Source organism: Salmo salar, chromosome 15 (genome assembly GCF_965601325.2).
Source record: "Salmo salar chromosome 15, fSalSal1, whole genome shotgun sequence".
In the NCBI taxonomy this organism is placed as follows: Eukaryota; Metazoa; Chordata; class Actinopteri; order Salmoniformes; family Salmonidae; genus Salmo; species Salmo salar.
The window spans coordinates 22,921,348-22,948,760 of NC_138305.1; the positions used below are offsets into that span (position 1 = coordinate 22,921,348).

At 43.3% G+C, this 27,413-nt stretch overlaps 1 protein-coding gene across 2 annotated transcripts in view; it reads right to left on the bottom strand.

Annotated features, from left to right (window-relative positions):
• The window catches only part of LOC106571015 (sorting nexin-17), a 65,895-nt gene that overhangs the window by 27,814 nt on the left and 10,668 nt on the right, over positions 1–27,413 (bottom strand). The window contains exons 2-4 of one of the 2 annotated variants that reach the window (XM_045695520.2): positions 15,344–15,418; positions 9,496–9,613; positions 1,317–1,381 (exon numbers count right to left, since the gene is read on the bottom strand). In XM_045695520.2, the coding sequence (XP_045551476.1) occupies positions 1,317–1,381; positions 9,496–9,613; positions 15,344–15,418 (258 nt within the window). The remainder of the gene's footprint in view (positions 1–1,316; positions 1,382–9,495; positions 9,614–15,343; positions 15,419–27,413) is intronic. The other variant, XM_045695522.2, reaches the window with a different exon arrangement.

A 27,413-nucleotide genomic window follows, 5' to 3' on the forward strand; every position in this document is an offset into this window, starting at 1 on the left:
CTATTGGACAATGACAGGTTTACTGTTGGGCCTCCTATTGGACAATGACAGGTTTACTGTTGGGCCTCCTATTGGACAATGACAGGTTTACTACTGGGTCTCCTATTGGACAATGACAGGTTTACTGTTGGGCCTCCTATTGGACAATGACAGGTTTACTACTAGGTCTCCTATAGGACAATGACAGGTTTACTGCTGGGTCTCCTATTGGACAATGACAGGTTTACTACTAGGTATGTTATAGAACCCTGTTCTATTAGATCAAGCAAACTACACGGAGCAAATAAGTCATAATTTTTTTGTTAAAATTCAACTCTCTCATTTACCTCTGTACAAACACTTCTGGCTTGGTAAGCCACTTGCTAAACGAGACAGATTTTGGGCCCAGTCATCCTCACTTCACCTCTTCCTCTCTGATGTGTCTCACACATTTCAGTTCATTGGACCAAATCAGTAGCATTCTTTTAAATGCTGGATCTCAATGTCAAGACGCATCAGAAACTACCACCTCAAAGTCCCACCGTGGCTGAACGTATTACCGCAGGCTCAGAGACACAACACACTGAATCACAGAGCAGAGACACAACACACTGAATCGCAGAGCAGAGACACAACACACTGAATCGCAGAGCAGAGACAACACACTGAATCGCAGAGCAGAGACAACACACTGAATCGCAGAGCAGAGACAACACACTGAATCGCAGAGCAGAGACACAACACACTGAATCACAGAGCAGCAGCAGCTTGCTGAGGAATCTGCCTATATAGAACAACTGATGCACAACACGCCACACCTCCTGATGAGACACATTCTACGTAGAACAGAACTGACACACCCGCACCACACACACACACACACACACACACACACACACGGATGAGAAAGCCTATGTAGAACAAAACACAGAGTGGAAGACATGCTAAGCTACACAACAATTACACAGCTAGGGTGGAAGACATGCTAAGCTACACAACAATTACACAGCCAGGCTGGAAGACATGCTAGCTACACAGCCAGGCTGGAAGACATGCTAGCTACACAGCCAGGCTGGAAGACATGCTAGCTACACAGCCAGGCTGGAAGACATGCTAGCTACACAGCCAGGCTGGAAGACATGCTAGCTACACAGCCAGGCTGGAAGACATGCTAGCTACACAGCCAGGCTGGAAGACATGCTAGCTACACAGCCAGGCTGGAAGACATGCTAGCTACACAGCCAGGGTGGAAGACATGCTAGCTACACAGCCAGGGTGGAAGACATGCTAGCTACACAGCCAGGGTGGAAGACATGCTAACTAGCTCCACTACCAACCTGCTGGGCTTTCCTTAGAAAGCTGTTGAACACCTCACTGGCTCCGAGCATGGGGTCCTGTCGTACTGTGGTGGAGAGAGAGAGAAGATGAGAGAGATGTTAGAGGGCCACATCAACGCTTACATTTGTAACTCATCAGTCTGTAGTAGTAGGATATATCTACATGGACCTCATCAGTCTGTAGTAGTAGGATATATCTACATGGACCTCATCAGTCTGTAGTAGTAGGATATATCTACATGGACCTCATCAGTCTGTAGTAGTAGGATATATCTACATGGACCTCATCAGTCTGTAGTAGTAGGATATATCTACATGGACCTCATCAGTCTGTAGTAGTAGGATATAGCTACATGGACCTCATCAGTCTGTAGTAGTAGGATATAGCTACATGGACCTCATCAGTCTGTAGTAGTAGGATATATCTACATGGACCTCATCAGTCTGTAGTAGTAGGATATAGCTACATGGACCTCATCAGTCTGTAGTAGTAGGATATATCTACATGGACCTCATCAGTCTGTAGTAGTAGGATATATCTACAATGAGCCGAGAAGGTCTTCTGACGTGGCTTCAACAATCTGTAAATCATCAAAGAGCAGGAGCCAATTCAACCTGACATCTCCAGATGTGACTAACCAGGCAATCTCTACAGCGGCTTATTTACTTAACCAGGCAATCTCTACAGCGCCGTATTTACTTAACCAGGCAATCTCTACAGCGGCGTATTTACTTAACCAGGCAATCTCTACAGCGGCTTATTTACTTAACCAGGCAATCTCTACAGCGGCTTATTTACTTAACCAGTGAATCTCTACAGCGGCTTATTTACTTAACCAGTGAATCTCTACAGCGGCTTATTTACTTAACCAGTGAATCTCTACAGCGGCTTATTTACTTAACCAGTGAATCTCTACAGCGGCTTATTTACTTAACCAGTGAATCTCTACAGCGGCTTATTTACTTAACCAGGCAATCTCTACAGCGGCTTATTTACTTAACCAGGCAATCTCTACAGCGGCTTATTTACTTAACCAGTGAATCTCTACAGCGGCTTATTTACTTAACCAGGCAATCTCTACAGCGGCTTATTTACTTAACCAGTTAATCTCTACAGTGACTTATTTTCGTGTCGTCCATTTACAAAGCTTAGGTTGATTGTATTGTACGGCGCAATGAAAGCGCAGTATGTGGGCGGGTGCTGTAATACTCACCCCTAAGTAGAGTGTACACTCAATTAAAAGTGCCCTTAAAAAGGGCACACACAGACACAGACAGAGACAGACATAATTCCTGTGGTGGATTGAGCCCATGTCTCACACACACACAGTGTTCGGGGACGAGGGAGAACAGATTGTGTTTTGAGGCGGTAGATTTTCCATAACCATGTTAAAACCATCATGTACCATCCTCCCAGCAAGCGGTCGGTCAGGCAGGAAGACTCGGTGTGTGTGTGTGTGTGTGTGTGTGTGTGTTTACAGACTAATGATATGCCTCAACAAGGCTCAGTTTGTTCTGTGGTAACTTTCAGAAGATTAAAACAAAATGCTCAACACCGCTGCCAGATAAATTTAATTCAGTTCTTCTCTTTGTATGTTGCTCTGTGTGTGCGTGCGTGGCAGTGTGTACATGGCCTCAGTTCACCTTTGACCTGCTTGGGGAAGTGTCTGGCCAAAGCTGAGGCTTGGTGGTGGGTGTGGGACGGACATAGCCTACCATCCCCTTGGACCTGTAACTTGAGGAATTAGCTGACAAAGAAAATAAAATGTTCCCGACAAGGACCAACTGAGGGAGCGCTGAAACTTTGGCTGTGCTCAATCCTGGACAGTATCTCTGGCTGCTTATTTCACCAAAACAAATGTATCAAACTTTCAGATTATTAGTGCTGATAACATTATGAATGGATCTGAAGAGAACAGAAAGGATCTCTGGTAGTCAGGACAACAGCCAAGAGGCCTTAGCCTCGACTACTATCGTGCTCAGTGTGTGCGTGTGTTAGGCGGTATACTCTATACCGGGGTATTTGGAAATAGTCATGGGTATGGTTTTTTCCCCCCCCCCAATACCCTCAATACCGTTGAACCAGATCACGTTCTTCATTTGACCTGTCACATTATGAAGCTTACCGTAGTTCCCCAGAACAGTTGAGCCAGTCATATGTTTGTTTGTAAATAGCACAATGGGAGAAATAACTGTTCTTCCTTCAGACAAGCATGCGTCAGATAAGCATGCGTCAAAACTTAGTTCATTTGAACAATGTCTCTGATTCACATTCTCTTGTAAAATGTCCAACATCACCAAACATTACATTCGCTAGCTCATACCTATAAGCAGGTCATTTGGAAAGTATTCAGACCCCTTCTCTTTTTCCACATTTTGTTACGTAACAGCTTTCTAAAATGGATTAAGTAAAACATTATCCTCATCCATCTACACACAATACCCCATAATGACATCACAATACCCCATAATGTCATCACAATACCCTATAATGACAAAGCGAAAACAGTTTGACATTTTTGCAAAGGTATTAAAAATAAAAAACTGAAATACCTTATTTACATAAGTATTCAGACCCTTTGCTATGAGACTTGAAATTGAGCTCAGGTGCATCCTGTTTACATTGATCATCCTTGATGTTTCTACAACTTGATTGGAATCCACCTGTGGTAAATTTATTGGACATGATTTGGAAAGGCACACACCTGTTTATACAAGGTCCAACAGTTGACAGTACATGTCAGAGCAAAAACCAAGCCATGAGGTAGAAGGAACCGTCTGTAGAGATCCGGGACAGGATTGTGTTGAGGCCCAGATCTGGGGAAGCGTGCTAAAACATTTCTGCAGCATTGAAGGTCCCCAAGAACACAGCAGTGGTGTAAAGTACTTAAGTAAAAATACTTTAAAGTATTAAAGTCGTTTTTGGGGGTATCTGTAATTTACTATTAATATTTTTAACTACTTTTACTTCACTACATTCCTGAAGAAAATAATGTACTTTTTACTCCATACGTTTTCCCTGTCACCCAAAAGTACTAGTTACATTTTGAAAGCTTAGCAGGACAGAAAAATGGTCAAATTCATAAACTTATCAAGAGAACATCTCTAGTCATCCCTACTGCCTCTGATCTGGAGGACTCACTAAACAGAGAACATCCCTGGTCATCCCTACTGGCCCTGATCTGAAGGACTCACTAAACAGAGAACATCCCTGGTCATCCCTACTGCCTCTGATCTGGAGGACTCACTAAACAGAGAACATCCCTGGTCATCCCTACTGCCTCTGATCTGGAGGACTCACTAAACAGAGAACATCCCTGGTCATCCCTACTGCCTCTGATCTGGAGGACTCACTAAACAGAGAACATCCCTGGTCATCCCTACTGCCTCTGATCTGGAGGACTCACTAAACAGAGAACATCCCTAGTCATCCCTACTGGCCCTGATCTGAAGGACTCACTAAACAGAGAACATCCCTGGTCATCCCTACTGCCTCTGATCTGGAGGACTCACTAAACACAAATGCTTTCTTTGTAATTAATGTCTGAGTGTTGGAGTGTGCCCCTGGCTATCTGTAAATGATGTCTGAGTGTTGGAGTGTGTCCCCTGACTATCTGTAAATGATGTCTGAGTGTTGGAGTGTGCCCCTGGCTATCTGTAAATGATGTCTGAGTGTTGGAGTGTGTCCCTGACTATCTGTAAATGATGTCTGAGTGTTGGAGTGTGTCCCCTGACTATCTGTAAATGATGTCTGAGTGTTGGAGTGTGCCCCTGACTATCTGTAAATGATGTCTGAGTGTTGGAGTGTGTCCCCTGACTATCTGTAAATGATGTCTGAGTGTTGGAGTGTGCCCCTGGCTATCTGTAAATGATGTCTGAGTGTTGGAGTGTGCCCCTGGCTATCTGTAAATGATGTCTGAGTGTTGGAGTGTGCCCCTGGCTATCTGTAAATGATGTCTGAGTGTTGGAGTGTGCCCCTGGCTATCCATACATTTTTAAAACAAGAAAAAAAGGTGCCACCTGGTTTGCTTAATATAAGGAATTATACATTATTTATACTTTTACAATTTGATACTTAAATATATTTAAAAACAAATTATTTTAGACTTTTACTCAAGTAGTATTTTACTGCGTGACTTTCACTTGAGTCATTTTCTATTAAGGTACCTTTACTTTTACTCAAGAATGAGAATTGGGTACTTTTCTACCACCGGAACACTCTGGCCACTCACTGTTAAATGGATGAAGTTTTGGAACCACCAAGACTCTTCCTACAGCTGGCCGCTCGGCCAAACTGAGCAATCAGGGAGAAGGGTCTTGGTCAGGGAGGTCTTGGTCACTGACAGAGCTCAAGTGTTCCTCTGTGGAGATGGAAGAACCTTCCAGAACGACAACCATATCTGCAGCACTCCACCAAGCAGGCCTTTATGGTAGAGTGGCCAGACGGAAGCCACTCCTCAGTAAAAGGCACATGACAGCCAAAATGCCAAAATGCACCTAAAGGACTCAGAGCATGAGAGACAAGATTCTCTGATCTGATGAAACCAAGATCGAAATCTTTGGCCTGAATGCCAAGTGTCACGTCTAGAGGAAACCTGGCACCATCCCTACAGTGAAGCATGGTGGTGGCAGCATCATGCTGTGGGGATGTTTTTCCAGCAGCAGGAACTGGGAGACTAGTCAGGATAGAGGGAAAGATGAACGGAGCAAAGTACAGCGAGATCCTTAATAAAAGCCTGCGACAGAGTGTTGAGGACCTCAGACTGGGGCGGAGGTTCACCTTCCAACAGGACAACAACCCTAAGCACACAGTCAAGACAACGCAAGAGTGGCTTCAGGATAAGTCTCTGAATGTCCTTAAGTGGCCCAGCCAGAGCCCGGACTTGAACCCGATCTAACATCTCTGGAGAGACCTGGAAATAGCTGTGCAGCAACGCTCCCCCTCCAACCTGACAGAGCTTGAGAGGGTCTGCAGAGAAGAATGGGAGAAATTCCCCAAACACAGGTGTGCCAAGCTTCCAGCTTCATACCCAAAAAGACTTGAGGCTGTAATCACTGCCAAAAGGTGCTTCAACAAAGTACTGAGTAAAGGGACTGAAGACTTATGAAATATTTTAGTTTTTATTTTAAATACATTTGCAAAAATGTCTAAAAACCTGTTTTTGCATTGTCGTTATGGGGTATTGTGTGTAGATTGATAAGGGCAAAAACAATTTAATACATTTTAGAATAAGTCTGTGGAGTCAAAGGGTCTGAATAATTTCCGAATGCACTGGATGTACAGTGGCAAGAAAAAGTATGTAAACCCTTTGGAATTACCAGGATTTATGCATACATTAGTCATCAAATTTGATCTGATCTTCATTTTAGTCACAACAATGCCCTGCACTATAAAAAAATTCACAAAATTTGAGTTTGCTATTCACAAGAAGCATTGCCTGATGTGAACCATGCCTCGAACAAAAGAGATCTCAGAAGACCTAAGATTAAGAATTGTTGACATGTATAAAGTTGGAAAGGGTTTCAAAAGTATCTCTAAAAGCCTTGATGTTCATCAGTTCACGGTAAGACAAATTGTCTATAAATGGAGAAAGTTCAGCACTGTTGCTACTCTCCCTAGGAGTGGCCATCCTGCAAAGATGACTGCAAGAGCACAGTGCAGAATGCTCAATGAGGTTAAGAAGAATCCTAGTGTCAGCTAAAGACTTACAGAAATCTCTGGAACATGCTAACATCTCTGTTGATGAGTCTACGATACGTAAAACACTAAACAAGAATGGTGTTCATGGGAGGACACCACGTAAGAAGCCACTGCTGTCCAAAAAAACATTGCTGCACGTCTGAAGTTTGCAAAAGAGCATCTGGATGTTCCACAGCGCTACTGGCAAAATATTCTGTGGACAGATGAAACTAAAGTTGAGTTGTTTGGAAGGAACACACAACACTATGTGGAGAAAAGACTCAGCACACCAACATCAAAACGACATCCCAACTATAAAGTATGGTGGAGGGAGCATCATGGTTTGGGGCTGCTTTGCTGCCTCAGGGCCTGGACAGCTTGTTATCGTCGACGGAAAAATGAATTCCCAAGTTTATCAAGACATTTTACAGGAGAATGTTAGGCTATCTGTCCGCCAATTGAAGCTCAACAGAAGTTGGGTGATGCAACAGGACAACAACCCAAAACACAGAAGTAAAGCAACAAAAGAATGTCTTCAACAGAAGAAAATACGCCTTCAAACGTGGCCCAGTCCTGACCTCAACTCGATTTAAAATGCTGTTGCATGACCTCAAGAGCAGTTCACACCAGACACCCCAAGAATATTGCTGAACTGAAACAGTTTTGTAAAGAGGAATGGTCCAAAATTCCTCCTGACCGTTGTGCAGGTCTGATCCGCAACTACAGAAAATGTTTGGTTGAGGTTATTGCTGCCAAAGGATGGTCAACCAGTAATTAAATCCAAGGGTTCACATCCTTTTCCCACCCTGCTCTGTGAATGTTTACACGATGTGTTCAATAAAGACATGAAAACGTATAATTGTTTGTGTGATATTAGTTTAAGCAGACTGCGTTTGTCTATTGTTGTGACCTATATGAACATCAGATCAAATTTTATGACCAATTTATGCAGAAATCCAGGTAATTCCAAAGAGTTCATACTTTTTCTTGCACACTGTATATCTTTATGAGCTGGATTGCCGGTCTTTGCAATGAGTTCGCGCTCGTTAGCATATTTAGCTAGCAGTCTGCAAGGAAATTTGCTATTACTTGTGCTATTTTTGTTAGCATTCTGGTAATAGACGCCCAATGGGCTTTTATGCATAAATCCCGGGACGATATGGATACCGTCCAAACCTAGTGTGTGCGGTCCAGTCAGAGCCTGTACGCTACTGCCCACACCAATACCACAATAGGCTAAAGTAGACAGAGGCTAACAAGGTATTCTGCTACATGGATTGGTCATTCTGGTCATGAGTCGGCTACTGCCTGTTCTACTACACTGCCCCTTATCGAGTCGGCTACTGCCTGTTCTACTACACTGCCCCTTATCGAGTCGGCTACTGCCTGTTCTACTACACTGCCCCTTATCGAGTCGGCTACTGCCTGTTCTACTACACTGCCCCTTATCGAGTCGGCTACTGCCTGTTCTACTACACTGCCCCTATCGAGTCGGCTACTGCCTGTTCTACTACACTGCCCCTTATCGAGTCGGCTACTGCCTGTTCTACTACACTGCCCCTTATCGAGTCGGCTACTGCCTGTTCTACTACACTGCCCCTTATCGAGTCGGCTACTGCCTGTTCTACTACACTGCCCCTTAATGAGTCGACTACTGCCTGTTCTACTACACTGCCCTTTAATGAGTCGGCTACTGCCTGTTCTACTACACTGCCCTTTAATGAGTCGGCTACTGCCTGTTCTACTACACTGCCCTTTAATGAGTCGGCTACTGCCTGTTCTACTACACTGCCCTTTAATGAGTCGACTACTGCCTGTTCTACTACACTGCCCTTTAATGAGTCGGCTACTGCCTGTTCTACTACACTGCCCTTTAATGAGTCGACTACTGCCTGTTCTACTACACTGCCCTTTAATGAGTCGGCTACTGCCTGTTCTACTACACTGCCCTTTAATGAGTCGGCTACTGCCTGTTCTACTACACTGCCCTTTAATGAGTCGGCTACTGCCTGTTCTACTACACTGCCCTTTAATGAGTCGACTACTGCCTGTTCTACTATACTGCCCTTTAATGAGTCGGCTACTGCCTGTTCTACTACACTGCCCTTTAATGAGTCGGCTACTGCCTGTTCTACTACACTGCCCTTTAATGAGTCGACTACTGCCTGTTCTACTACACTGCCCTTTAATGAGTCGACTACTGCCTGTTCTACTACACTGCCCTATAATGAGTCGGCTACTGCCTGTTCTACTACACTGCCCTTTAATGAGTCGGCTACTGCCTTTTCTACTATACCCTCCTCCCCATGGGAAAGATGGAGGTCACTTCTAGTTCAATTTAGTCGAGTTAAATTAGATTTGAATGAAAATTCATAACACCCGTGTAGAAAATAACAATACTGGAATTGGAATTTCAATTCATCTTCTGAATTAAGTGAATTGCAATGGAATTGACCCTAACCTCAAATACAGGACCCAGAACTGAAAATGTGATCTCACCAGCTTGCATGTATTTCTCCAGCTGTTCTCGTCTCTGCTCCACCTCAGCCGGCGTCAGCGTGAATATCTTCTTTGGGGGGAAAGCAGGTACCACGTTGTTCCCATACTCTTTCTTTATCTGGGAGGAAAATAAAAACAAGTTCAAGGTCTGAAGACAATGGGAAGAAAGGACTAGTCTGAAAAAGATTGAGCATGTTATATTAATAATAATAATAATAATAGTTTGAACTACTCTGATACAGATCATATAGTAGCAACCTTTAAGGAGAAATTATTTTTTTACAACCAAATCTATATTTTTGTTGTAAATGGCATGTTAGAAAAAGGTCCAGACTCCTTTTATGTGATTTCACATTTTTCTTTTAGAAACAGCAAATCACTTGTGTACTACGGGGGCCCTGAAAAAAAACATTAACAAAGATTTTTGTTTAAAAACACCCAAATACGTCCGTTTAGAAATGGCAAAGATCTCAGTATAGTGATACAGGTTTTTAGATGTTGTACACATAATGACATTGACATTCCGAACTGTTATATTCTGTTTTGTGCGACTCGAGATGTTTCCCCACATCCAGCTGTTCCATTCTCCGTGTAGCCTGCTGCTACAGGTAACTGCCAAAATAAAGGAAACACCAACACCAGCTTCAATTATTTTGTTGAAAAAAAATAAAAAATAAACTCTTCCTTGAACCCAACACCTTGCAACCTAGCCAAAACAGTTCAGACCTCTTGGCGTAACGGTTAAGGCGTTGGCTTGACAATCGCTGGACCTGGGTTTGAGTCCCGGTCGGGGCTACCCCTAAATTCGCTACATTGGTGTCTGAAGTGGGATGTCGCCCCGTCAGGCCATTGGAGAGGTGTGTCCATGAGGGACTTGGTATAGAGAAGTGTGTGGACAAGCTCTCCCAAAAGGCAGAGGGTAATGTAACAACTAACACCTACTCAAAAGGTTTGGTTTGACAGTCGCTGGACCCAGATTTCAGTCCCAAGATAAAGAAAGAGTATGTGAACAATGTAGTGCCTGCTACAATATCTTTAAATAGTTGGTTACTTAAAAAAGTTCAATTCTAAACATTTTATTCAGTCTTTATAATAGGAGTAATGGGTTGAGAGGAAAACATGGACACAAAAGGGTTCCCCCAGGCCAAAGTTAAGCCAGAAAACATGGATACAAGTGGTTCCCTCATCTGAAGCTCTTTGGAAAACTTGGTATAACTTATGTGCAGTTTGAGAATGAATCACAGGTTTATTTCAAAGCCAGTCAGTCCGGTAGATATGTGGATAGTTTCCATGTAAAACACAGCCAGGCAGCAGACGTCTTGTTTCTACTGTCTAGCCAGGCTGAGTTGATTTAGCTCCTTAAAAGCATCTCACACTCACTCATTCCTGTTGAACTCAGGGACTTCATCATCAGAAGATCTCAGGCTTTAAACAACATTTTTCAACTAAAGGCCTGTCGGACCCCAAGAACAAACTGGTGTTTTAATTCAGATCTGTTTTCAAAGACAGAATATAGTCTGTGTCCCAAATGGCACCCTGTTATCTACTTTTAACCAGAGCCCTATGGGTCCTACCCTATAGGCCCTGGTCAAAAGTAGTGCACTTTAAAGGGAATAGGTAGTCATTTGGAACAGAATCGTAGTGAAAAGCAGCAAGGTACTTTTAATTTCTACGTAATGTAATGATGGTGTAGAGGAAGAAGCAGACTAGGGTGCTGTGCTGGATACACGCTCAGTATCCACAGGCAACCTCTCCTACACTGGCTGCGTCTGAAATGGTAACCTCTCTCCTACACTGGCTGTGTCTGAAATGGCAACCTCTCTCCTACACTGGCTGCGTCTGAAATGGCAACCTCTCTCCTACACTGGCTGCGTCTGAAATGGCAACCTCTCTCCTACACTGGCTGCATCTGAAATGGCAACCTCTCTCCTACACTGGCGGCATCTGAAATGGAAACCTCTCTCCAACACAGTGGAATACAACCAGAATGCTATTAGGGATACAACCTCTGTGATAGATTAGAATTATTGGCCCTCTAAAATGTAGATGAAGCTACAAAGTCCCACGGGCTTTCTGCTCAGCTGTCACTACCAATAACACTCCATTTAACAACCCAGTAGTTTCACCAGCACCTGTAAGAACATTCCCTTAGGAAGGGGTTTGTGCTCATGGGTTTAGTGACTACACCGTGACTACCCCCCGTGACTACACCGTGACTACACTACAGATGAGGCTGGGAAAAATATATGGGCTGGCATAGACACAGAAGTCACTGTTATTCGAGTCACAAGCAAGTCTCAAGTCACATGGTCCATGTCTCGAGTCGAGTCCCAAGTAGAACAGGTTGAGTCTCGAGTCGAGTCCAAGTCGTGTATTCTAAGAGCAAGTCAAGTCTCAAGTTATTTTATTTAACCTTTATTTAACTAGGCAAATCTGTTAACCTGTTGGGGCTAGGGGGCAGTATTTGCACGGCCGGATAAAAAACGTACGCGATTTAAACTGGTTACTACTCTTGCCCAGAAACGAGAATATGCATATAATTAGTAGATTTGGATAGAAAACACAAAAGTTTCTAAAACTGTTTGAATGGTGTCTGTGAGTATAACAGAACTCATATGGCAGGCCAAAACCTGAGACGATTCCATACAGAAAGTGCCCTGTCTGACAATTTGTTGTCCTTCTGGAGCATCTCTATCGAAAAATACAGCATCTCTGCTGTAATGTGACATTTTCTAAGGCTTCCATTGGCTCTCAGAAGGCGCCAGAAAGTGTAATGGGGTGTCTGCTGTCTCTGGGTGAAGAACAGCAGGAGAATTTGTGAGTGGTCAGCCATGGAACAGTGACACTGGAGATGCGTGTTCATGAGAATTCTAAATTTTTTTCTTTCAGTCTTTGAATGAATACAACGTCGCCCGGTTGGAATATTATCGCTATTTTACGAGAAAAATCATCGCATAAACATTTATTTTAAACAGCGTTTGACATGCTTCGAAGTACGGTTATGGAATATTTTGAAATTCTTTGTCACGAAATGTGCTCGCGCGCCACCCTTCGGATTGTGACCTGAACGCACGAACAAAACGGAGGTATTTGGATATAACTATGGATTATTTGGAACCAAAACAACATTTGTTGTTGAAGTAGAAGTCCTGGGAGTGCATTCTGACAAAGAACAGCAAAGGTAATCCAATTTTTCTAATAGTAATTCTGAGTTTGGTGAGGGCCAAACTTGGTGGGTGTCAAAATAGCTAGCCGTGATGGCCAGGCTATGTACTCAGAATATTGCAAAATGTGCTTTCACCGAAAAGCTATTTTAAAATCTGACACCGCGATTGCATAAAGGAGTTCTGTATCTATAATTCTTAAAATAATTATGTATTTTGTGAACGTTAATCATGAGTAATTTTGTAAATTCTCCAGAAGTTTGCGGTGGGTATGCTAGTTCTGAACATCACATGCTAATGTAAAAAGCTGGTTTTTGATATAAATATGAACTTGATTGAACAAAACATGCATGTATTGTTTAACCTAATGTCCTAGGAGTGTCATCTGATGAAGATCATCAAAGGTTAGTGCTGCATTTAGCTGTGGTTTTGGTTTTTGTGACATATATGCTTGCTTTGAAAATGGCTGTGTGATTATTTTTGGCAGGGTACTCTCCTGACATAATCTAATGTTTTGCTTTCGCTGTAAAGCCTTTTTGAAATCGGACAATGTGGTTAGATTAACGAGAGTCTTGTCTTTAAAATGGTGTAAAATAGTCATATGTTTGAGAAATTGAAGTTATAGCATTTTTGAGGTATTTGTATTTCGCGCCACGCGATTCCACTGGCTGTCGCCCAGACAGGTTAAGATCAGATTCTAATTTTACAATGACTGCCTACCCCGGCCAAACCCTCCCCTAACCCGGACGACGCTGGGTCAATTGTGCGCCGTCCTATGGGACTCCAGATCACGGACGGTTGTGTTACAGCCCGGTTATGTTCAACTACAGATCGTTGTTTATTTATTGAGGCTACAGGACAGCCCTTCTCATTTTTAAATGTCTAAAACACATGTTGATAATGTAATAACTAATTTTAACAACGATTTCAAAATGCAAGCTTCATAAGCAAATTTGTCAATATCAAGCAATTTTGACATACCAAAAGACCAGTAGGCATATGCTAGTAATTGTTGCTTGATTCTCCATTGCTGGTGAGAAAAGTAAACTCCATATTCTTGATCACCAATTTGTTTTGAATCTGCACATAATGCCTTGGGAAAGTATTCAGACTTTTCTCACATTGTGTTACGTTACAGCCTTATTCTAAAATGGATTCAATAAAACTATTTCCTCGGCAATCTATACAAAGTACACCATAATGACATTTTTTTTTTTAGAAATGTTTGCAAATTTATTCAAAATAAAAAACAAATACCTTATTTACATAAGTATTCAGACCCTTTGCTATGGTACTCAAAAATTGAGCTCAGGTGCATCCTGTTTCCATTGATCATCTTTGAGATGTTTCTACAATGTGATTGGAGTCCACCTGTGGTAAATTGAATTGATTGGACATGATTTGGAGAGGCACCCACCTGTCTATATAAGGTCCCCCAGTTGACAGTGCATGTCAGAGCAAAAACCAAGCCATGAGGTTGAAGGAATTGTCCGTAGAGCTGGATTGTGTCGAGGCACAGATCTGGGGAAGGGTACTAAAACATTTCCAGAGTATTGAAGGTCGCCAAGAACACAGTGGCATCCATCATTCTTAAATGGATGAAGTTTTGGAACCACCAAGACTCTTCCTAGAGCTGGCCGCCCGGCCAAACGGAACAATCAGGGGAGAAGGGCCTTGGTCAGGGAGGTGACCAAGAACCCGATGGTCACTGACAGAGCTCCAGAGTTCCTCTGTGGAGATGGGAGAACCTTCCAGAAGGACAACCATTTCTGCAGCACTCCACCAATCAGACCTTTATGGCAGAGTGGCCAGACAGAAGCCACTCCTCAGTAAAAGGCACATGACAGCACGCTTGGAGTTTTCCAAAAGGCACCTAAAGACTTTCAGACCATGAGAAACAAGACTCTGGTCTGATGAAACCAAGATTGAAATCTTTGGCCTGAAAGCTAAGCGTTTTTTTCTGGAAGAAACCTGGCACCATCCCTACGGTGAAGCATGGTGGTGGCAGCATCAAGCTGTAGGGATGTTTTTCAGCGGCAGGGACTGGAAGACTAGTCAGGATCGAGGCAAAGATGAACGGAGCAAAATACAGAGAGATCCTTGATGAAAACCTGCTCCAGAGCGCTCAGGACCTCAGACTGGGGCAAAGGTTCCCCTTGCAACAGGACAACGACCCTAAGCACACAGCCAAGACAACACAGGAGTGGCTTCGGGACAAGTCTCTGAATGTCCTTGAGTGGCTCAGCCAGAGCCCGGACTTGAACCTGATTGAACATCTCTGGAGAGACCTGAAAATAGCTGTGCAGCGACGCTCCCCATCCAACCTGACAGAGCTTGAGAGGATCTCCAGAGAAGAATGGGAGAAAGTCCCCAAATACAGGTGTACCATGCTTGTAGTGTCATACCCAAGAAGATGCAAGGCTGTAATCGCTGCCAAAGGTGCTTCAACAAAGTACTGAGTAAAGGGTCTGAATACTTATGTAAATGTGATATTTCAGTTTGTTTTTGTGCAAAAAGTTCTACAAATCTGTTTTTGCTTTGTCATTATTGGTATTGTGTGTAGATTGATGAGAAATATATATTTTTAATCCATTTTAGTAAAACGTAAATATATATATATTTTTTTTTAAAGTCAAGCGGTCTGAATACTTTCTGAAAGCAATGCATGGATGTTGTCATCTTACCTGTTGGTGTAGGCCAAGCAGCTGGCTATAGCGTACCTGACAGTGCAGAACACTATTCACATGGATGTTGAAGGCCTGTAGAAGAGATGAGAATAAATTCTTTACTGGGCACTTAATCTCTAGCATATAGGCTGCACAGACCAGTAAGATGAATAAAACTCAAAATGTCATTCTGTTCATTTTTTGAAAATACATTTTTTTAATTAGTCTTATAATGTTTCTTAGGACCTGCCTTCAAAAAACAAATTAAGAATGAATTACTTTGCGAGGGTGTATCCTATATTCAATGGATTTATTAAAATAAAACGGCATGTGCACGGGAGATAGAAAAATTGGGTTCTAAAAATCATGGCCAGATTTTATTTTATAACACACCGTAAGGTCCGTCTAAAAGGGTATTATTTAGTGCTACTCGGCTCACACGGTGTTCAATTTTCATCACGGAAACTAGGGAGCTTCCCGAAATGGCACCCTATTACAGGTACATCAAAGCTGGGACCGAAACACTGAAGAACAGCTTCTATCTCCAGGCCATCAGACTGCTAAACAGCTTCTATCTCCAGGCCATCAGACTGCTAAACAGCTTCTATCTCAAGGCCATCAGACTGATAAACAGCTTCTATCTCCAGGCCATCAGACTGATAAACAGCTTCTATCTCCAGGCCATCAGACTGATAAACAGCTTCTATCTCCAGGCCATCAGACTGATAAACAGACATCACTAACACAGAGAGGCTGCTGCCTACATGGAGACTCAATCACTGGACACTTTAATAAACGGATCACTAGTCACTTTAAACAATTCCACTTCAATAAGTTTTACATCTCTTACATTACTCATATGAATATACTGTATTTTATACCCTCTATTGTACCTTGCCTATGCTGCTCGGCCATCACTCATCCATATATTTATACGTACATATTCTCATTCACCCCTTTAGATTTGTGTGTATTAGGTAGTTGTTGGGGAATTGTTAGATATTACTACACTGTCGGAACTAGAAGCACAAGCATTTCGCTACACTCACATTAACATCTGCTAACCATGTGTATGTGACCAATAGCATTTGATTTGATTTAGTGCACTACTTCAGACCAGAGCCCTATATAGTGCACTACTTTAGACCAGAGCCCTATTCCCTATATAGTGCACTACTTTAGACCAGAGCCCTATTCCCTATGTAGTACACTACTTCAGACCAGAGCCCTATTCCCTATATAGTGCACTACTTTAGACCAGAGCCCTATTCCCTATATAGTGCACTACTTTAGACCAGAGTCCTATTCCCTATATAGTGCACTACTTTAGACCAGAGCCCTATTCACTATATAGTGCACTACTTTAGACCAGAGCCCTATTCCCTATATAGTGGTACTACTATAGACCAGAGCCCTATTCCCTATATAGTGCACTACTTTAGACCAGGGCCCTATTCCCTATATAGTGCACTACTATAGACCAGAGCGCTATTCCCTATATAGTGCACTACTTTAGACCAGGGCCCTATTCAATATATAGTGCACTACTTTAGACCAGGGCCCTATTCGATATATAGTGCATTACTTTAGACCAGGGCCCTATTCGATATATAGTGCACTACTTTAGACCAGGGCCCTATTCCCTATATAGTGCACTACTATAGACCAGAGCCCTATTCCCTATATAGTGCACTACTATAGACCAGAGCCCTATTCCCTATATAGTGCACTACTATAGACCAGGGCCCTATTCCCTATATAGTGCACTACTATAGACCAGAGCCCTATTCCCTATATAGTGCACTACTATAGACCAGGGCCCTATTCCCTATATAGTGCACTACTATAGACCAGGGCCCTATTCCCTATATAGTGCACTACTATAGACCAGGGCCCTATTCCCTATATAGTGCACTACTTTAGACCAGAGCCCTATTCCCTATATAGTGCACTACTATAGACCAGGGCCCTATTCCCTATATAGTGCACTACTTTAGACCAGAGCCCTATTCCCTATATAGTGCACTACTTTAGACCAGAGCCCTATTCCCTATATAGTGCACTACTATAGACCAGAGCCCTATTCCCTATATAGTGCACTACTATAGACCAGAGCCCTATTCCCTATATAGTGCACTACTATAGACCAGGGCCCTATTCCCTATATAGTGCACTACTTTAGACCAGAGCCCTATTCCCTATATAGTGCACTACTTTAGACCAGAGCCCTATTCCCTATATAGTGCACTACTATAGACCAGAGCCCTATTCCCTATATAGTGCACTACTATAGACCAGAGCCCTATTCCCTATATAGTGCACTACTTTAGACCAGGGCCCATATGGTTATTATTAATTATAGCAGGGTCTGCATTATACAGTATGTGGAATAGGGTGCCATTTCGGACACAAACTACATTAATTAAGTGTTGCTCTGCTCTGGGAATACATTGCACAGACTAACATAAAGGTATTTTACCCACAGATGTTTCTTGTGTTATGCAGTGACCCAATAACACACTGTTGGGGATTTAAAGTCATGAATGGTGTTAACTTGTTGGCTCAACTGCCCGGTTTGTTTTGACTAGAGCTACCAGGCTCCTCCTACGCAACAGTAATGTTTGGAATCAACAAAAGCCAATCAGTGGTGTCCGATGTAGAGCCCAATCGCAGGCAAAGCTAACGTGAACCACTGTTTTCCATTGTGAAAGGCTTCATTAAAATTACATTTCTTCTTGGAACACTGAGGGGTTTGGTATGATAAAACACACAGCCAACCCCAGTCTCTCTCTCTCCTCAACAGACACACAGCCAACCCCCGTCTCTCCCTCTCCTCAACAGACACACAGCCAACCCCCGTCTCTCTCTCTCCTCAACAGACACACAGCCAACCCCCGTCTCTCTCTCTCCTCAACAGACACACAGCCAACCCCCGTCTCTCTCTCTCCTCAACAGACACACAGCCAACCCCCGTCTCTCTCTCTCCTCAACAGACACACAGCCAACCCCCGTCTCTCCCTCTCCTCAACAGACACACAGCCAACCCCCGTCTCTCTCTCTCCTCAACAGACACACAGCCAACCCCCGTCTCTCTCTCTCCTCAACAGACACACAGCCAACCCCCGTCTCTCTCTCTCCTCAACAGGCACACAGCCAACCCCCGTCTCTCTCCCTCTCTCCTCAACAGGCACACAGCCAACCCCCGTCTCTCTCTCTCAACTCAATTAAATTTAAGGGCTTTATTGGCATGGGAAACATGTTTACAATGCCAAAGCAAGTGAAATAGATCAAACAAAAGTGAAATAAACAGTAAACATTACACTCACAGAAGTACCAAAAGAATAAAGACATTTCAAATGTCATATTATGTGAAAATAGTTCAAGTACAAAAGGGAAAATAAATAAACATAAATATGGGTCACACATCTTGCTGCTGTGATGTCACACTGGTATTTCACCCAATAGATATGGGAGTTAATCTAAATTGGGTTTGTTTTCTAATTCTTTGTGGGTCTGTGTAATCTCGGGGAAATATGTCTCTCTAATATGGTCACACATTTGGCAGGGGGTTGGGAAGTACAGCTCAGTTTCCACCTCCTTTTGTGGGCAGTGTGCACATAGGCTGTCTTCTGAGAGCCAGGTTTGCCTCTCCCCCTCTACTGTTTTACAGCCAGCAATGGACCCCTAAGCCTAACTGATAAAAACTGTTTTTGTAGGAGGAAATCCGTGTTCTGTCCACGAGTTCAACACCACACCAACTTATGACACAATCTTGCATCAGCCCTACTTTAAAATCAGACATAGATATGATCTACGTTTCTTTATTAATACAACACATCAGAGGAACTCTATACAGAGTTGCAGACAGAGCATCTGGCAATGTGTCAATTCAACAACAGTCCAGAACTACTGTATACTGTGTAGAAAATGACAAACAGACTTCTGTGACCTCAGGGGAAGTTACTTCAAGTTTGACTTCAGTCTGCCTGGTTATCAAAATAAAGTGGTTCTATTGTTGGCCTTGAGGGACCTGGAACTACCTAGACTGTCTTCAGAAAGCATCTCGTATAGGCCTAGACTGTCTTCAGAAAGCATCTCGTATAGGCCTAGACTGTCTTCAGAAAGCATCTCGCATAGGCCTAGACTGTCTTCAGAAAGCATCTCGTATAGGCCTAGACTGTCTTCAGAAAGCATATGATCTAGGCCTAGACTGTCTTCAGAAAGCATATGATCTAGGCCTAGACTGTCTTCAGAAAGCATATGATCTAGGCCTAGACTGTCTTCAGAAAGCATCTCGTATAGGCCTAGACTGTCTTCAGAAAGCATATGATCTAGGCCTAGACTAGGTTGGGCAAAACTAAACATGGCGGTGTTCACCTTAACAATCTCACTGGAATAAAGACCTCCATTTCTGTCATTATTGAAAGAGATTGTGATACCTCACGTCTCAAAATAGGGCTACTTAATGTTAGATCCCTCACTTCCAAGGCAGTTGTAGTCAATGAACTAATCACTGATAATAATCTTGATGTGATTGGCCTGACTGAAACATGGCTTAAGCCTGATGAATTTACTGTGTTAAATGAGGCCTCTCCTCCTGGTTACACTAGTGACTATATCCCCCGCGTATCCCGCAAAGGCGGAGGTGTTGCTAACATTTACGATAGCAAATTTCAATTTACAAAAAAACAAAATGGGAAAAAAAGACTACGTTTTCATCGTTTTGAGCTTCTAGTCATGAAATCTATGCAGCCTAATCACTTTTTATAGCTACTGTTTACAGGCCTCCTGGGCCGTATACAGCGTTCCTCACGGAGTTCCCTGAATTCCTATCGGACCTTGTAGTCATGGCAGATAACATTCACCTTTTTGGTGACTTTAATATTCACACGGAAATGTCCACAGACCCACTCCAAAAGGCTTTCGGAGCCATCATCGACTCAGTGGGTTTTGTCCAACATGTCTCTGGACCTACTCACTGCCACAGTCATACTCTGGACCTAGTTTTGAACCGTTGAATAAATGTTGTGGATCTTAAATGGTTTTTCCTCATAATCCTGGACTATCGGACCACCATTTTATTACGTTTGCAATGGCAACAAATAATCTGCTCAGACCCCAACCAAGGATCATCAAAAGCCGTGCTATAAATTCTCGGACAACCCAAAGATTCCTAGATGCCCTTCCAGACTCCCTCCACCTACCCAAGGACGCCAGAGTACAAAAATCAGTTAACCACCTAACTGAGAAACTAAACTTAACCTTGCGTAATACGCTAGATGCAGTCGCACCCCTAAAAACCAAAAAACATTTGTCGTAAGAAACTAGCTCCCTGGTATACAGAAAATACCCGAGCCCTGAAGCAAGCTTCCAGAAAATTGGAACAGAAATGGCGCCACACCAAACTGGAAGTCTTCCGACTAGCTTGGAAAGACAGTACCGTGCAATATCGAAGAGCCCTCACTTGCTGCTCAATTATCCTATTTTTCCAACTTAATTGAGGAGAATAAGAACAATCCAAAATGTATTTTTGATACTGTCGCAAAGCTAACTAAAAAGCAGCAGAGGATGGCTTTCACTTCAGCAGTAATAAATTCATGAACTTCTTTGATGAAAAGATCATCATCATTAGAAAGCAAATTATTGCGTATTTCTCCAAAGCTCAGTTGTCCTGAATCTGCACAACACTGTCAGGACCTAGGATCAAGGGAGACACTGAAGTTTAATACTATAACTCTTGACACATTGATGAAAATAGTTTTGGCCTCTAAACCTTCAAGCTGCATACTGGACCCTATTCCAACTAAACTACTGAAAGAGCTGCTTCCTGTTCTTGGTCCTCCTATGTTGAACATAATAAACGTCTCTCTATCCACCGGATGTGTACCAAACTCACTAAAAGCTGCCCTCACTAGAAGCCTGTGTTTCAGACATAAGGAAGTGAATGGCAGCAAATGTTTTACTTTTAAGCTCAGACAAAAACAGAGATGCTAGTTCTAGGTCCCAAGAAACAAAGATCTTCTGTTGGATCTGACAATTAATCTTGATGGTTGTACAAGTAATCTCAAATAAAACTGAAGGACCTCGGTGTTACTCTGGACCCTGATCTCTCTTTTGACGAACATATCATGAATATTTCAAGGACAGCTTTTTTCCCATATTGGTAACATTGCAAAAATCTGAAACTTTCTGTCCAAAAATGCAGAAAAAAATGCTTTTGTCACATCTAGATTGGACTACTGCAATGTTCTACTCTCCGGCTACCGGGATAAATCACAAAATAAACTTCAGTTAGTGCTAAACACGGCTGCTAGAATCTTGACTAGAACCAAAAAAACGTGATCATATTACTCCAGTGCTGGCCTCTCTACACTGGCTTCCTGTTAAGGCAAGGGCTGATTTCAAGGTTTTACTGCTAACCTACAAAGCATTACTTGGGCTTGCTCCTACCTACCTTTCCGATTTGGTCCTGCCGTACATACCTACACGTACGATACAGTCACAAGACGCAGGCCTCCTAATTGTCCCTAGAATTTCTAAACAAACAGCTGGATGTTGGGCTTTCTCCAATAGAGCTAAATTTTTTATGGCATTGTCTGCCTATCCATGTGAGAGATGCAGACTCGGTCTCGACCTTTAAGTCTATATTGAACACTCATCTCTTCAGTAGGTCCTATGATTGAGTGTAGTCTGGCCCAGGGGTGTGAAGGTGAACGGAAAGGCTCTGGAGCAACGAACCGCCCTTGCTGTCTCTGCCTGGCCGGTTCCCCTCTCTCCACAGGGATTCTCTGCCTCTAACCCTATTACACTGGCTTACTGGTGCTCTTCCATGTCGTCCCTAGGAGGGGTGCATCACTTGAGTGGGTTGAGTCACCGACGTGATCTTCCTGTCCGGCTTGGCACACCCCTCGGGTTCATGCCGAGGGGGAGATCTTCGTGGGCTATACTCTGCCTTGTCTCAGGTAGTAGGTTGGTGGTTGAAGATATCCCTCTAGTGGTGTGGGGGCTGTGCTTTGGCAAAGTGGGTGGGGTTATATCCTGGGGTATCTTCGGACAGGGCCACAGTATCTCCCTCGTGTCTCAACCTCCAGTATTTTTGCTGCAATAGTTTGTGTCTGGGGGCGAGGACCTGAGCCCTAGTACCATGCCTCAGGACTACCTGGCCTGATGACTCCTTGCTGTCCCCAGTCCACCTGGTTGTGTTGCTGCTCCAGTTTCAACTGTTCTACCTGTGGCTATGGAACCCTGACCTGTTCACTGGACGTGCTACCTTGTCCCAGACCCGCTGTTTTGGACTCTGAATGATCGGCTATGAAAATCCAACAGACATTTACTCCTGAGGTGCTGACCTGTGGCACCTTCTACAACCACTGTGATTATTATTATTTGACCCTGCTGGTCATCTATGAACATTTGAACATTTTGGCCATGTTCTGTTACAATCTCCACCCGGCACAGCCAGAAGAAGACTGGCCACCCCTCATAGCCTGGTTCCTCTCTAGGTTTCTTCCTAGGTTCCTGCCTTTCTAGGGAGTTTTTCCTAGCCACCGTGCTTCTACACCTGCATTGCTTGCTGTTTGGGGTTTTAGGCTGGGTTTCTGTACAGCACTTTGTGACATCAGCTGATGTAAAAAGGGCTTTATAAATACATTTGATTGATTGACTGAATGACTGTCTTCAGAAAGCATTATAGACTCAACTATAGACAAAAATAATAAGCATAAGATTTATTTCAAAAAATGTAACTAGGCAAGTCAGTTAAGAACAAATTCTTATTTACAATGATGGCCTACACCGGCCAAACCTGGACGACGCTGGGCCAATTGTGCGCCACCCTATGGGACTCCCAATCACGGCCGGATGTGATACAGAGATTCCGTCTCTCTGTCCATCCATGTGTCTGTCTGTTAGTCCGTCTGTCCGTCAGTCTGTTCATTCACTGGTATGAATATGACCAGTCAACAAGATGCCATGTCATCTGTCTAAACAACTCGTTTCTGATAATGACCCCCAACTTTAAGGATGCAGGTGGTTGCTTCCTCCAGGCTAAACATGGTCAACTGGAACAGGAATGTACCAAAATCTAAACACAGGGGTCAATCACAGGACAAGAGAAGCATACTGTAGAATGAAAGAATAGCGAAAGATGCACTTGTAGAACAAAAAAATGTTCACACAGGCAGGAAGCATGAGTAAGGAATAATTATGACAGAAGACAAAAAAGACAAGTGTCTTAAATGGCACCAGGCAGGCAGGAAGGAAGGAAGGAAGGCGGGAAGGAAGGAAGGCGGGAAGGAAGGAAGGAAGACAGGACGGAAGGAAGGAAGACAGGAAGGAAGGAAGGAAGGCAGGAAGGTGGTGTCATGACGTTGGCCTGTGGGTAAGGTTTATGACCCCCCCCATAAATACCTTTCTCCCTTCCCCTCTCTGACCCTACTGAAGGACTTGAATAGCCTGTGTTAAATATAGAGAGTCTGGGAACATCAAACAAATGGGGAAAAGGAACCATATTTTGGTAATAAAACCAGTTGGAAATATGCTTGGGAATGTAATGAGTATGTATGTAAAGTTCGTTGTTATCTGAGACATTATGACTGATGACAGGACGACATAAACTGTACCTGAGAAAGTATACACCCTCTAGTTATCAGAGTAACATGGAATTGTTATGCAATTGAAATGTTTGATATTGGAATTGTTTGTTAGGAGATTAAATGTAATTTTAGCTTCCAAATGAGAGAATTGGGTTTTCATAAGGAAAGTGCCCTGCTTGATCAGTGGCCCACCCCTGTGAAGAGGAGGGGTTATAAACGATGAAACACATCCTTCCCCCCCTCTCCACTATATAAGCCTTTGATGAAAAGATAACCAGGTTGTTCCAGTACGTGAGGTCTGCAGCCTCTATGTTAGAAGGACACACATGTCAAGAACAGAACTAAGCCAACCTCGGCGTGAGCTTTGGTGGCGAATGGTATGAACTTTGAGCTTATTCACTACAGAAGTGATACTTCCTAGCCGTTGAGTTAGCAGCGGCCGCTGTAGACGGGGGCTAGGAAAGGACGGACGACGGATCCAGTCTAACAGACGGACGAAGATACCACCACGTATCCAATTTACCACCAGAGACATTCTTCCGAGTTTACAAGAAGATCTGTTGGCCAACCCGGCCAGCATCTACGACCAATCTACCGAAGCGCAGCTCAGAGTAAATATTTATTGCATTTTCCTTTTCCAAATGGGCGGTAATTTAGAATGCATAAGATAATGTATTTACGATAGCATAGCTGCTGTTTCTTTGTTCCTAAATCTTCCCGCTCTTTCATTCAAGCCCAACCCCCTTTCCTTTGTGTAACCAGCCATCATGTATGACATCATTTGTATTCGGTGTATTTGTAATTCTGTGTGATTAGTTTAGGTATTTAGTAAATAAATAATTAAACCCAATTTTGTATTGCTGATTCAACTTGTTAGCCAGGGTTCGTGAAGATAGCCAAGAATTTACAACTTTCATTATGAGACTGAAAATAAGATAAGGGTTAATATTGACTGCTATCGATGTAAAATATTACTAAGTATTTTAAGAGTTTATTCGGAAGATAACGGCTCTATAAACGTTATTCCGTGGTGCCCCGACTTTCTAGCTTAATCAGGTAATATTAATTAGAGAAAGAATTTTATAGGTTAGCATGTCATATCACTTAATCCGGCATAGCCAAAGACACGACAGTGGGAAGGAAGGAAGGAAGGAAGGAAGGAAGGAAGGAAGGAAGGAAGGAAGGAAGGAAGGAAGGAAGGAAGGAAGAAAGACAGGAAGGAAGAAAGACAGGAAGGAAGAAAGACAGGAAGGAAGAAAGACAGGAAGGAAGGAAGGAAGACAGGAAGGAAGGAAGACAGGAAGGAAGGAAGGCAGGAAGGAAGGAAGGCAGGAAGGAAGGCAGGAAGGAAGACAGGAAGGAAGGAAGACAGGAAGGAAGGAAGAAAGACAGGAAGAAAGACAGGAAGGAAGAAAGACAGGAAGGAAGAAAGACAGGAAGAAAGGAAGACAGGAAGACAGGAAGACAGGAAGAAAGACAGGAAGGAAGGAAGAAAGACAGGAAGGAAGGAAGGAAGGAAGGAAGGAAGGAAGGAAGGAAGGAAGGAAGACAGGAAGGAAGGAAGACAGGAAGGAAGGAAGACAGGAAGGAAGGAAGGAAGGCAGGAAGGAAGGAAGGAAGGCAGGAAGGAAGGCAGGAAGGCAGGAAGGCAGGAAGGAAGACAGGAAGGAAGACAGGAAGGAAGACAGGAAGGAAGACAGGAAGGAAGACAGGAAGGAAGACAGGAAGGAAGGAAGGCGGGCATATTTATTAGCTGTTAGGTTAACTAGCTACCATTGCATTCACCAATTTGAATATAAGTCAGTGCTTGCGTCCGTAGCAGTTTGTATGACTTAGTGGTTACATACAGTACATGTTGACAGAATGGCTGTGAAACAGAGAGATTGTTGCTGTACTCTCAGGTAAGGCCCTTGCTACCAGAACCCCTGAAGTCCCCCAGTATTCAGACAGGAAGCTTGAAGATGATGTGTCACCATCCAAGCCCATGTCACAGCACGCAGTGGCCTGCTAGGGGGGGGGGGGGGATGACAAATATATGATGTACCTTTCATCACCAAAGCCATGTTCACCGCACACGTTTCTGAACAATTCAACCCTTTTGTTAAATGTCATTGATATGGAAATTCACATACAGATATTCAGTTCATAAGCATTGACTGTACTACCTCTAGGGTCCTGTGGTGAAAGACTGCTGTGCAAGGTGTAGGGCAACAGCTTTCTTCCCGGGCCGTATTCACAACGCTCTCCAGAGTAGGACTTGTGATCTAGGACCAGCACCCTCTTGTCAATGTAATCATATTCATTGTGATATAGAAGTCAAAACTGATCCTAAAATAAATAAATAAATAATAATCAGTACTCCTACTCAGATGCTTTGTAAATACGGGCCCTGGTCTGTCTGCCTGCTGCCCTGGTCTGTCTGCCTGTCTGCCTGCTGCTTTCTAGTGATCTAATGCTCTCTTCATCTGAAATGAAACAAAAACATGAAGACAATTTGTCTAGTCAGTCAGTAATGTAGTTAACTAATCAGCCTCCCGTATTTATGCTGCAGTAGTTTATGTTGGGGGGCTAGGGTCAGTCTGTTATATCTAGAGTATTTCTCCTGTCTTATCCGGTGTCCTGTGTGAATTTAAGTATGCTCTCTCTAATTCTCTCTCTCGGAGGACCTGAGCCCTAGGACCATGCCTCAGGACTAACTGGCCTGATGACTCCTTGCTGTCCCCAGTCCACCTGGCCGTGCTGCTGCTCCAGTTTCAACTGTTCTGCCTGCGGCTATGGAACCCTGACCTGTTCACTGGACGTGCTATCTGTCCCAGACCTGCTGTTTTCAACTCTCTAGAGACAGCAGGAGCGGTAGAGATACTCTCAATGATCGGCTATGAAAAGCCAACTGACATTTACTCCTGAGGTGCTGACCTGTTGCACCCTCTACAACCACTGTGATTATTATTATCTGACCATGCTGGTCATCTATGAACATTTGAACATCTTGGCCATGTTCTGTTATAATCTCCAACCGGCACAGCCAGAAGAAGACTGGCCACCCCTCATAGCCTGTTTCTTCTCTAGGTTTCTTCCTAGGTTCTGGCCTTTCTATGGAGGTTTTTCCTAGCCACTGTGCTTCTACACCTGCATTGCTTGCTGTTTGGGGTTTTAGGCTGGGTTTCTGTACAGCACTTTGTGGACATCAGCTGATGTAAGAATGGCTTTATAAATACATTTGAAATTTGATTGATTGGACTGAACTAATGAAACACTGAATGTAAATGTTCACAAGCCTATTCAGCCAAATTATACCAAAACAACACAGCCTATTTGCAGTGAAATCAAGAGGGGCATTTAAAAAAAAAAAAACAATTACAGTCTACTTAGACAGGTAACGTTCACCATCTTCGCTAACTTCTCCCACCAGTTTCAAGCTAGCTTGCTAGCTAATGACATTTTAACAATCAAATCAGATGGATAGCTTAGCATCTAAAAGCTGCCTGATACAG